The sequence below is a fragment of the Zeus faber genome (genome assembly GCF_960531495.2).
Source record: "Zeus faber genome assembly, chromosome: 17".
Lineage (NCBI taxonomy): Eukaryota > Metazoa > Chordata > Actinopteri > Zeiformes > Zeidae > Zeus > Zeus faber.
The window spans coordinates 23,286,370-23,298,975 of NC_137204.1; the positions used below are offsets into that span (position 1 = coordinate 23,286,370).

Sequence of the window (12,606 nt, forward strand, 5' to 3'; positions counted from 1 at the left end):
CGCGCTGTAAAAACAAAACAAAAAAACAAAAAAACAAAAGACAAAACAGAAAATGAAAAACATAACGAAATGGAAAACAAACGACCCAGACGATATTTTACTACTGTTGTTCATTTATTTTTGTATATATATATTTTTTTTAATTAACCGTTGTATTTACCTTGTATTTCTGATCTGGCATCAGAAGAAGAAGAACGATCTTTATTCGTCACACACACACACACACACACACACACACACACACACACACACACACACACACACACACACACACACACACACACACACACACACACACACACACACACACACACGCTTTGGATGGTGGCCGGTGAAATGAGGCCCCTGCGTTTAACCCATCCTGGCTTGTCCTTCCTCCAGGGGCCACAGCCAGGAGCAGTGGGCAGCATTCGTGGACGCGCCCGGGGACCTGGTGATGAGTGTCCATCGCTGGTCATTACTTCACCAATAAAGATTATTATTATTATAAGATTATTTAATTATTTGATTATTATTATTAATATTATTATTATTATTATTATTATCATGATCATGATCATTATCATTATTATTATTATAATAATAATAATAATCAAATAATCTAAATATATTTAGAGGCACCAGAACACTTTAAATCAAAACCTAAAATATATATTTCTATAGCCCAGGAAGCCTTGAATTCCATTGTGACGTCATGTTGAGAGATGGGAGCACGTAAGGTACAATGTGAGATCAGAGGAAATAGAATACGACCTGATATGGATATGGTCAGATTAGACCAGATAAGGATGGGTTCAGAGTCAGAGTCAGAATCAGAAATACTTTAATAATCCCAGGGGGAAATTACTTTTGTTACAGCTCCAAATCTACATACAACATATTTACATACAACATATGTACGTTATATCGTATATCAACGTTCAGATAGATAAGATAGGATAAAGAGAATTAGGATGAGATCAAGTAGGATAAATCAGGATAAAATAAGGATGGTGTAGGAGAGGATCCTTGACATGAAATCACATAAAATCAGATAAAACAACCCAGCATCGATTCCCTAATTGCGGTGTTAGAGTATCAGAGGTTGACAGAACGGGGCAAGTCAAAGAAAGGGATCAAAATAAACTATATGTAGGAAGTAGTAGGAACGGTTCAACACTAAAACATAAACCTCACCGGAAAACAACAATGGGCAACTGATGAAAGCAGCACCTTTAATAGATTGTGCGACTTAATCAATAGGTTTAATTCTAGGCCCCCGGTGCATGGGAACGCTATCAGACTCAGAGTGCTGCGGCTCTTGCATAAACTCTAATTTGGTGAAGCAGAAGCTTATTTGTCGAATCAACTTTATCCGTGGCCTCCAATGAAAGGCCTTTACACGTTTCCCCATTTTCAATTCCTGTTCTCCGACTTCCTTTCAAATACATCTCATCGTCAGCACCGCTCAGCGAAGCATTCCAGCAAATGAGCGGACGAGGTTTCCCAATCCAACAGAAGAATACCGATGGGGACAGATCCTGAGATTCAATTTCAGAGGACAGGGCTCTCCCAGGTCTGTTTATTCCTTTTTCCAAGGCTTAGGGTGGTCCTGCTCTTTGTTGGAAGATACAAACACATAAAGAAGTGGTTCTCTGTGTCTGTTTTTTTCTTTGGTTTTGGTTTTCGGTGGCCGTGCAGCTGGCAGCGGGCAGATCCCTGCACTGCAACACAGTGTGAATGTTAATGCTCTGCACACACTGGTCGGCAGGACACTTCCCACAGAGGCTGAGTGAGGCAACGCACGGGAGGGAAACAATCAGGGTTTCAGGGTTTACTTCTTCTTCCTTTCTGTGAAAGTTGTCGAGTTTCACGAATCATTCATGGACGTCATTGTGTATTTTTCCGCCGTTTGATGAAACAGCGGTGAGAATGAACTCATGATTCTCTCTGATTGTTCATGTGTCCTCTTCAACCAGGCCTTCAGACTCTCAATACCCTCACCCAGTCCCTTTTTATTAATTTATTTACATATTCATTTATTAATACTTTTCTTATTTTGTAGAGTGCTTGAAAGGATGCAATTCATTAGTTTGTATTATTATTTTTACTATAATTCTTCTTCTTATTATTATTATTATTATTATTTTTTTTTTTTAATTTTTATTTTGTAGTGTCATTTTGCTTGAAATGAGCAAATACATTTGTTATTATTTTATAGAGTGTCATTTTGCTTGAAATGGTCAAATAAATGAGTTATTATTATTATTATTATTATTATTATTAGGGGTCCAGCCCACCCCCCCCTGTTATTGCTGGGATTTTTATTATTATTATTCTCCTTGCCATTCTTTAGGCTAATAGTGTCCGGAACAGGCAATAGCTGAACCCAGGGACAGGGTTGAGGTCTAGTTAGAACCGGGACGTCTCCGACGTCGCTCGGTTCAATGTTGATCCATATCGAGCTACATTTGAAGCAGGCATTAGTGGAAAAAACTATGGAAATCTACCCGGAAGTTGCAGAACGTTCACGCATCGTCGATATGCCAAAGTTGAGAGGTGAGATAGGTTTGTGGAGCGGGGCTCTTTGTGACATCCTCATCCAATTCGTTATATATGTGCAGGTTGTGGCTCTGAGGGGGCATTCACATCGTGCGAGGTGCGTGGTGTGGACTCCATTGCTACAGCGGTTGCCTTGGGCAGTACCTGCGCTGGGTCGAGACCGCCCGAAACTACACACAGCTTATTATTATTATTATTATTATTATTATTATTATTATTATTATTATGATGTCTAATCTGAGTGTGGAATTTGACATGGAGAGGTGATCATCCTGTGTAGCAGGAAAATATTCAGTCAAAATAAAAGTAAATAATAAATAAATAAACAACATCAGCACAATTAAAGACTTGAAACTGTGGAAAAATGAAAAACAATTTCAGTGGTTTTTCAACCTGGAGATTTTATGATTGGTTGTGTGACGTGATACGTTTGCGCTAATGTTTAAAATACTGTTTCTTCACAGCCGGCGCCCCCTGGTGGGCGCGAGAGGGAGCTATCTTTTGGTTTTTATTTTATTTGAAAAGGACCCGTTTACTGTAAATACACGAGAAAATGGACATATTATATACTAAAACTAAGGCCTATGATATAATAACCAAGCCTGGATTCAACCTGGGGATAGATAAGTTATTTCTTTAGAGTTATCTTATTTTATTTTATTCTATATTCTTCTATTTACTTACTGCATTACGTTATTTGTGTTCAGTCTAGAACATATTGTGCATAATCACCGGGTGCGTTGCATTGACATTTCACTGCAGATATGTATGGATGTATGTATATGCATGTGACGAATAAACCTCTTGAATCTTGAATAAAGTAATAGCTACTAAAGGGGCAATAATTATTTCATGATAATTTATTTCGTATTATATAAATATAAGATAAAATGGGATAGTTATCTCACAAATCTGAAATAATAAGCAGCACATCATGATTTCACCCTTAATGTAAAATCACGATTTATCCATTGAATTTAATGGGGGAAAAAAAAAGTGTTGAACATGAACAACAGCCATAATTTTGGAAGTGCTGAGTGGAGGCGCTCCAGTGAGCTCGAAGGCCAAGATGTCCCCAGGAGGACTTGTAGAGAAATCAAAGTGCCTTTTTCAGCAAGCTCCGTATTTTCTTAAGATTTAAATACTACTGATTTTATACTGTAGGAATATATATATTTTTAATAGAAACACAGGAGTGCACGCTGTTGTTAAAAGCTGTTGTCTGAATGGATTGTTTGAGGCGAACTTTACAATGAATCCGAAAACGCATCTGATGGTGGCATTCTGTCCCCTAGTGGACAAATGAACTGCGTGGAGGCGCCGCATCAAGCTGCAGTGTTTAGTGTTTTGAAAAGAGCGGCCAAAACTATTTTCACATGTTTTTTACCCCCTTAAAAAGCATATTTATTGATGGCGAATATTGCAGCCTCCAACATTAATGTGATACGCATGTATATAAATAGTATATGTTACTTGCAGCTTAGTTTAGTTTAAACTGATCGAAACCTGTTGTAAAAGTTGAATAAGAATCGAATGGACTTCCGGTTTGTTCTTGTCGTTCGTCGGATTCAGTGTAAAGCTGGCTCCAATTTATACCACTTTACTAGAAAAACAATACATATGAACTACTTGTCGAGATACATGACAACAAAAACATTGGAGCCCTTTGAGCATTATCCATGAAATATTAACCACCCACAAAGCAGCACCAGGTAACTCTTGGTATTTGGGATTCGGCGCCAGTCGGTCGGGTGCCCGAAAATCCTATAATTCACCGGACAAATTTGAACCTTATCGGTCACGTTTCAATAAGTTACAAACGAAGAAGTAACGTACACCCAGGCTACAGCGCCGATTGCACGGACCTCGCCGCTGCAGCGAGCGCGAGGAGAACCGGCACGGGGAGGGACGGGGCCCCCTGCTCCTGGTGCAGGTGCCAGATGTGCTCGGCCTGGCAGATCGGCTCAGAGTGTGAGTTGTGAATCAAACCCCGCGGCGCAATGAGAGTCTCACCGTGCCGCAGCAGAAATGGTGCCGCTACGTTTTGCATGAGCATTATTAGCAGACATTTTGACCGGCAAGTATATCATTTATACATTTTTTAAAAATAAATGTTACCAGGCAAAAAAGAACGGCGATTACCAGAGCCAAACACCAAGGAAGTGTACTACCACACAGGAAGAGAGTCCCACTGTACCTGGTTACGCATACTGCTCGGGTCTGTCCTCCACTATTTTTCTTTCACGTTATTACAATAAAAATTTTAAACCTGGTAAAAAAAAGACGGGAAGTCAAGGAAGTGACATAGTGCCGTAAAGCGCAACACACTTTTCCCGCAGTTTCGTACCCGAACACAGAAGTTACATAGTGCAAGAACAGGTTTTGGGATGGGGTGAGAGGGAATGAAAGAGGTGCCATTCTCCATATACAAGTCAGTGTTCCATCGAAATGAATTTGAAGCTGTTTTTTTAGGGTAAAGAAAAAAAAAAAAAAAAAAAGTTATAGTGTCGCTGTACGTGAGCTTGAAATAAATGCACTTTTCAAGTGACGTCTGTGACATTAAAGCAGCACAAACTTCCTCCGAGATACATTCTGACAATCCCACTCATCTGGATTCGTCTGGATTCATGTGTCCTGCAGCTTTGAGGTAGAGGTTTTAGTATTTTCCTTTGTCCTTTTGTTTTTGTTCATTTTTATTTTTGCCCCCCCGCCCCCGCTCACGGTGCGTTACGCCAACCGAATCAAATGAACAACCAGGCAAAAAAAAAAAAGGAAAATCGAACCACTCGCTTTACAGAATGATTCGTCGGGAACCGAATCTCAAAAAAGAATCGAAAGTTTCATCACTTTGTGTGTTGTCACTTTCAGAGTGAAACTTGTTCTACAGGAGGTCACTTTCCGTCTGAAACTGGTTAGATGAATTAGTGCAGCCTTGCAATTTTGATCTTGCAGCACAACAGCTAATTTCCATTGTTCAGGTTTTTTTTTTGTGGAATTTGAAAACTTTTCACAGCACACGAGTGCTAGTCGTCAACAGAGTAGTTGTATTTTTGTTGTTGTTGTTGGTCCTCTATGAACAATCCTATCACCTCAAACTGACTGGGTTTTATTTCTGGTGATGATTCCAAACTATGGAACATAAATACTAACCCACGATAACGTATCTGCATCCGACATCAACTTCCTTCCAATGTTCAGATCCAGTCCGTTTCTCCTCTTTTGTTTTGTTTTTTTTGTTTCTTGGATGGCTGAGCGCCCGTCCTGAGGGGGAATGCAGCATCTTTTTTGGGGGAGGGTCCGCCCGCCTCAGGGTATCGTCCTTTTTAGACAGTTCCTCTGGAGCGCCTGGTTCCTCTTCTGTCGCTCTGTGATGGTGGAGCGCAGGGTCTGCTTCAGAGCCGGGAGGACCACGCCCCCCGTCGGCTCCGTAGGAGGCGCCGACCTGCGGGAGGAGGAGGCGCCGGGGTACAGAGTACTTCCTGAGATTTAAAAATATTGTGACGGCATACATTCTGTTCAAACACAAAATGTTTACCGAGACTTTGAAACGTGGAATCTTGCTCCGCACCGAGAACAGAGAGCAGGGGTTCCTTAACCTTTTTTGGCTCGTGAATCCATTTCGTTGGTCCCAAAATTACAGCAAAACCGCAATTAGGGACTAGAGACAAATGGTCTTATAATTTTGGAGCCAGCATCACTCATTTCATGGAATTGGAATCCACATTTAGGTCTATAGGCACCCGACTGAGGCTAAATAAGATTTTTGTCTGTGTGTACTCTCAAAACCGATCAAAGTTAATTAGAGTAGAAGTCAAAAGCTACTTTTATCATAACGAAGAGCCTTGGTTCTAGACGTGGGGTCCAGGGACCAAGCGGAGCTCCTGGAGGGGGTCCTTCACAGGTTCCACGGGGTCCCAAGTAAAATTATAGCATAAAAGTTTAAACTTCACTGTCATTTAACTGACAAGATATTCGAGAACGTTCATGAATGACTGTTTTGGTCTCAGTTTAACTGCTATCTGCCTAACTATAGTATAGACAATACATCATATCAAACAATTAAAATCATCTCAGATTGGGGTTCCCAGAGACTAGATCTTACAAAAAGGGGTCCGTCCCCCTGATGCGTATCAAATTGAGGGTCTCTGATGTGAAAAGGGCTGAGAATCATTGCAGGTATAACTAGAGCATGAAGGGAGCCTGGAATGGATTCATTTGAAATTATGATATAATTCAAACCCATTAAACTACATAATTTATTAAAAAATACATCAGTCAAATGACAATATATCAGTGCTCAAAAAAGTGAAAAGGTTGTGAATGTCTGTTGTGTACGTACGTTTTCTTTGACAGCTGTTTCAGTATCAGCTGTGGAAACTTATCACCAGAAGTCACAGGAACTTTCCTGAAAGAGGAGAAATTAAAAGATATACTGTGACACTACTCTGCTGCGCGCTCAGCGGATGAGACTGTTTGGCTTAGAAGACGTTACCGGGGCCCATCGGCGAGGTAGGCCTTGGTCAGGATGTAGTTTTCTGGCGTGATTTTCTTGTTGAACACAATGTCCCTCAGTACCGACTTCAAGCGGATAATCTGGAATGAAACACGGCGTTTGACGCACTTAATGGATTTGAAGGGTTTTTATAGGCCTATGGCGGATGAACATCAATGTTGATCAAACTTGGGCCACAAAATGTTTGAAACGTCCTGGTTCCAACAAGACCTCAAACATGGCTGCGCATACTGGGGTGGCCGTGTTTTTAGATACTTTCAGCCTGAAAAATGCCAAGAAGATTAAAAATAATAAAAATCAGAGAAAAACAATAGGGTTCCAGGGTTCCCTGCAGGCTAGAACCCTAATAATAATAATAATCAGGCCTGGGTAGGAAAAACAGCGGACCTATCTTGTTACTATAGAATGAATGATCATCCTAATATATATATACAATATATATATATATATATATATTATTTTTTTTTATATACAGTAAATACAAACAATTTCCACAAAAACGATCTGCACATGATACAATCTACTGCATACACAGTATACTAACAAAAGAACCCGACCTCCTGGCAGTGCATGCTGTTGGCGCTGTAGAGCTGCCGGATGATGATCTCGCACTCCTGCAGTGTGGGGGGCTGGGGCGGGTGGACCGGGCTGCGGTGGATCCGCAACGGCTGCAGCGAGGTGATGAGCGCCCCCCGCAGGTCGCTGCAGTGGTCCTGCGGCGGCGAGTCATGAGAGTCACTGCCATCTGTGGAGCTGCTGCTCCTCTGGGGTCTTTCGAGAGATAGTTAGTTAGAGATAATAAACAATAAATAAAAAAAAAATTATATATATATATATATATATATATATATATATATATATATATGTCGATATATACATACTTTTTTTTTCTCTCTAACTTACATTCCTCTTTTAAAAAGTAAGTAAGTGGTGCGACGTAAACAATATGGCCGGCTGCCAGGACACCAACCTGAGGCTCTCGCTGTTCTGCGAGGTCCTGGCGTCCACCACAGGCTGCTCCGGGTCGACCCTTGCACCGGCCTCGCCCCCCTGAGTGGGAGGTCGCACGGCCCGCCGACTCGGCGTCCACCCCGGAGCCGCTGGGAGAAAGGCCGAAGCTGGAATTTGATTTTTTTTTTAAATAGTAGATAAAATGATTCACGTTTGCGGTCGGGAACAATAGTACAGCCTGGCATTATACTCAAGCCTTTTAGAAGAGCCGAAATACAACTGTTGCGACCTAAAAAGGTGAAAAATAGAAAGCGCAAAAACCAAATGCCCCTATATGGTCAATGATGGCAGGACAACCCTGAGCCGGAACGCGCAACTTGTGCTCTCTAAAGCCTCGACACTAATACGACAAACGATTGATCCATTCGTTTCTGTGGAGGGTCGGATTCCGCAAGTAAAAAAGCTGCGACGTGTGGAATTTCCGCACGCGTTCGAGTTTCCGGGATGCGTTCACGTTTTCCAGGTTTTTTTTATTGGAACTGGGCTTAAAATAGAGCAAACAAGTCACGTACATACAATAATGATGTTATTGACGTTAAAGTACATCACCATATTCACAATCAATAAATAGATTTTGAGTAAGGCCGAGCTCCGTACGCGACCAACGACGTGCGCTGTGACGTACGTCGATTTGGTCGCTGTGTCGGTCGCTTGCATTTGTAACACGGCCACCAACACAGCGACCAAAAGCAGCCGGCCAAGCGACCAACACAACGATCAAAAGCAGCCGGCCAAGCGACCAACACAGCGACCAAAAGCAGCCGGCCAAGCGACCAACACAACGATCAAAAGCAGCCGGCCAAGCGACCAACCCAGCGACCAAATCGACGTACGTCATAACGCAGGTCGTTGCCCGCTCATGGAGCTCGGCCCTGCTGTATATTTTTATATAGGTCAATTGTGTGGGTTTTTTTGCACTGTGCAAACACTATGTAAAGGAAATTGTAAACTGTCATTCATGGAAAATGGTTCAAGGTTCAGCTGGGCAAACTACTCACCCTTGTACTGGAAAACTCTCCAATTTTCAAAGACATATTTTGTAACACGAAACCCAAATGCAGTTAATGTGACGACCACTGGGGGGGAAGGATCTGACGGTCGGATGCGTTTTCGGATACGGTGTGAAACCGGCTAGAAATAAAAAAAAAAAGTGTGCGTTCTGACATATTTTAAAGTACAATTTATATCAAGCTTGGTATATGCTTTTCTGGACAATAAACAAGGCACTCTCTATAAAGTAACTCAAAAGTCACGCAATGTATTGGCTTAGCCCCCCCCTTAGCACCGGCGGAGAACAAATCCTGTTTGCAGATAAATGTTCACGTCACATCTTACCTTTGTTGCTGTGCTTTGACGGGTCCATAATGAGTTTATACTGCAGCTCTGCAACACGGAAATCAGGGGAATTATTAATTAATGCATTAATAATGCACCGTGCTCTTCATCCTCATCCATTCTCCCACTAAACGAGCCTCGTGTGCCCTGGGACAAGGGCCACTGTGAGGAAAGACGACCCATGTGATTCAGAAAACTCTTTGGGGGGGCGGTGTCAGATGTGGAGGGGCTGTAGACATTTACCTATTGGGTGAAGTGACATTGGATCACTGCCCTACCGCCCACACAGAGAGAGAGAGGGAGTTGTCACCATCCACTTCCCCTGTAACTTTCCATGGAGCCAGTGAGGTTAAAATGGGTCTCGCTCGCTCTCTCTCTCGCTCTCTCTCTCTCTCTCTCTCGCGCTCTGATTTGATAATACTTTAATAGTAACAGTACTTTAATACAATCAAATAGTAATAATATCAATGATAATAATAATGAATGAATGAATGAATGAATAAAAATAACTACTACTACCACTATTATTATTATTATTATTATTATTATTAATAATAATAATAATAATAATAATAATAACTACAATAATAATAACTATAATAAAAATAATAATAATAATAATGATTATGATGCATCATTATTATAAACATTGGAGGATCATGATTATTTCTTGGGAATTCAAACAATAATGTAAAATAAACAACTGAAAATGTAATTAAAAATAAAACAACTGTATTTTCTAACATTATACTATATACTATTCAAGTAATGAGTATATCCCAAGTGTACCCAGCCCAGGTCACTCTCCCTGACCTCCGCCCCTCCGGTTATTTTCAGGGGACCTTCCTCACCTTTGTTGGCCCGACGCAGCTCCTCCACCTCGGCGTGCAGCTTCTCCAAGGTCTCCCGGTGCTGCTGCTGCAGGAAGCCGATGTTCTTCTGCAGGGAGGCGGCCCGGGGGTCCCTGTCCCCGGAGGGCCTCTCCTCCGCCGGCGGGGGTGGTGGGGGGGACCTCTCCGTGGCCTTGGCCTCCTCCGGCCCCGCCGCCCGGCGGCCCCTCCCGAGCAGCGCGGCGGGGGCGGGCGGCCTCTGGGAGACCGACAGGGGCTGCGGGGCGCAGGGCTTGCAGAGGAAGCCCACCCGGGACCAGTGCGGGAGGTTCCTCACCGGGGGGAGGTTACGGCTGGACATGGCGTGTTGTGGCTTTTCTTTGCCGTTCTTTAGTGTTGGTGTCGGGGTGAGGGGTCGCTGAGCAACGCACCCGGGACCCGTTGCCGACAACAACAACAACTATCTCTTCGAACTACATCGCCGGAGGAGGTTAAACAACGGGGGCCGCGGTTCGAGCCCCGTCCGCGGGTCATTTCTACCGTGAGACGCCCCCGTTCGAGCCGTTCAGTGACCGCCGGGAGCCGCTTCCGGGGAACTCGCGTCAACCCGGAACAGGCGTTAGTGACAACGTTGCCCTGGCAACGAGCTTCCGGCCGACCACAGTGTGATGGTGTCGGTGTCAGAAGGTTCCACGTTCCAGCGTCGGCGCAGGCAGGTCGGCTGCATATACACTATATATACCAACAGACAAAACAACAATAACAACAATAATGTTATATACATATTCATGATACATTATCATATTTCATTTGAATAAACGATGTGTTTACGAAATATTTTATTATGTATTCGTATTTATGAATGACTTATACTGCATTGAATAAAAAAAACCCCGATTTATCATAAACATATAATAAAATTAAACATAAAAACTACAACTAAATAAATAAATAAACAAATAAAAACAAAAATGCACATACATGTATTTATTGTTCTTTTATTGATGTCTATATATATATGTGTATATATATAGATATATATATATGAATAAATTTTACATTATTTAATTTAAATAAACAATTTCTTCTTTAGTATACATTATAATGTATTCATATAAAATACATATATTTATTGTTATTTGTTATATATACAGTTTATGACAAATATTGTGGTGTGGCTGGAGCAGCCATATCTGTCCTGGGTCTTGGTGATTGGGCCCAGGATGTGTGTGGCTGTATACCTGTTGCTGGTTGGTCAAACAAGCAACGGGCAAAACCCCCATCCCCCCCCCCCACACACACACACACACACACACACACACACAGGGGAGGAGCCCTTGTCATGACATGTTTCCATCTGCTCCTGGCTCGTTTCACCTAGCCCACTCTCGACAATAAACCTGTGTGTTTCCAACCGCATCGTCTGTCTGTGTCCGAGGGCCCTGAATACGCCACTTGGATGGCGGGTGGCAGGCGCCTCTGTCGCGGATGTGTGTGTGTGTGTGTGTGAATATATTATACATCATTTTATTAAATTAACAATTTATTTCACATGACAATGACATATTCGTTATTATTTTGTGAAACAGAATTATCCCCTGCTTAAAAGATTAAAATGACTCTAGGGAAATTACCCCATTGAGTGTATATATATACATTTTTTATTATTATTTATTTATTTATTTCTCCATAATCCAAATAAATTAAAGTGAACTGAAAATTGACAGTAAATTCTTTATGTTTGAAAATGCATTGTGCCATTTGGCCATATGCACACATTTGTTTTTGATGCCATGAAACTAGCCGGGAGACATCTTTGTTTACAATAGCTCTGAGAGACCTGTAATAGTATTTGGTTATTTTTCATTTTTTAACGGTAACCGTAAAATAACAACAGACCAAATGCAATTTTCTTTCCATTTTATTGATGTCAAATTCAACAATAAAGGAACATCACACAGAGACAGTAAGATGGTGTCTTTCATACGTTAGTGATGGGACAGTGTGGAAGATCTGCAGAGGCCTGTTGTTCTTTGGGAAGCTGCACGCCGTAGGGAATGTTCTCTCCATGCTTGCTGTGTCATATTTATATATACAATAAGAGAAATAACTTAATTTACAATATTTACACGCGATACCAAGAAGGGAAAGGAACGCAAAATGCAAAATTAAAACATTTAGGTAAACTCTTGGCAAAGAAACTTAAAAAATACTAATATTTCAAAACAAAACATATATCTATTGTTGGCGTGCACGTACATCTTTCTAGCAATGCGCTTACGCAAAAGATATTTGGAACGTGATGCTTTGTTATCCCAGGGGGGAAATGTCCTGTTTGCCTTCACAGGGATGGTGGTACTATTTGATTTCTACACA

General features: G+C 41.7%; 1 protein-coding gene across 1 annotated transcript; it reads right to left on the minus strand.

The window, feature by feature from the left end:
- Positions 1 to 5,847: 5,847 nt before the first annotated feature.
- ccdc74b (coiled-coil domain containing 74B) lies at positions 5,848 to 10,591 on the minus strand (the record flags this gene model as incomplete). Its single annotated transcript, XM_080017691.1, has 7 exons — positions 5,848 to 5,983; positions 6,881 to 6,946; positions 7,034 to 7,134; positions 7,612 to 7,825; positions 8,025 to 8,154; positions 9,401 to 9,448; positions 10,252 to 10,591. The coding sequence occupies 7 exons, from the start codon at positions 10,589 to 10,591 to the stop codon at positions 5,848 to 5,850; spliced, it is 1,035 nt and encodes a 344-aa protein (XP_079873817.1).
- Between the last annotated feature and the right edge of the window lie 2,015 nt (positions 10,592 to 12,606).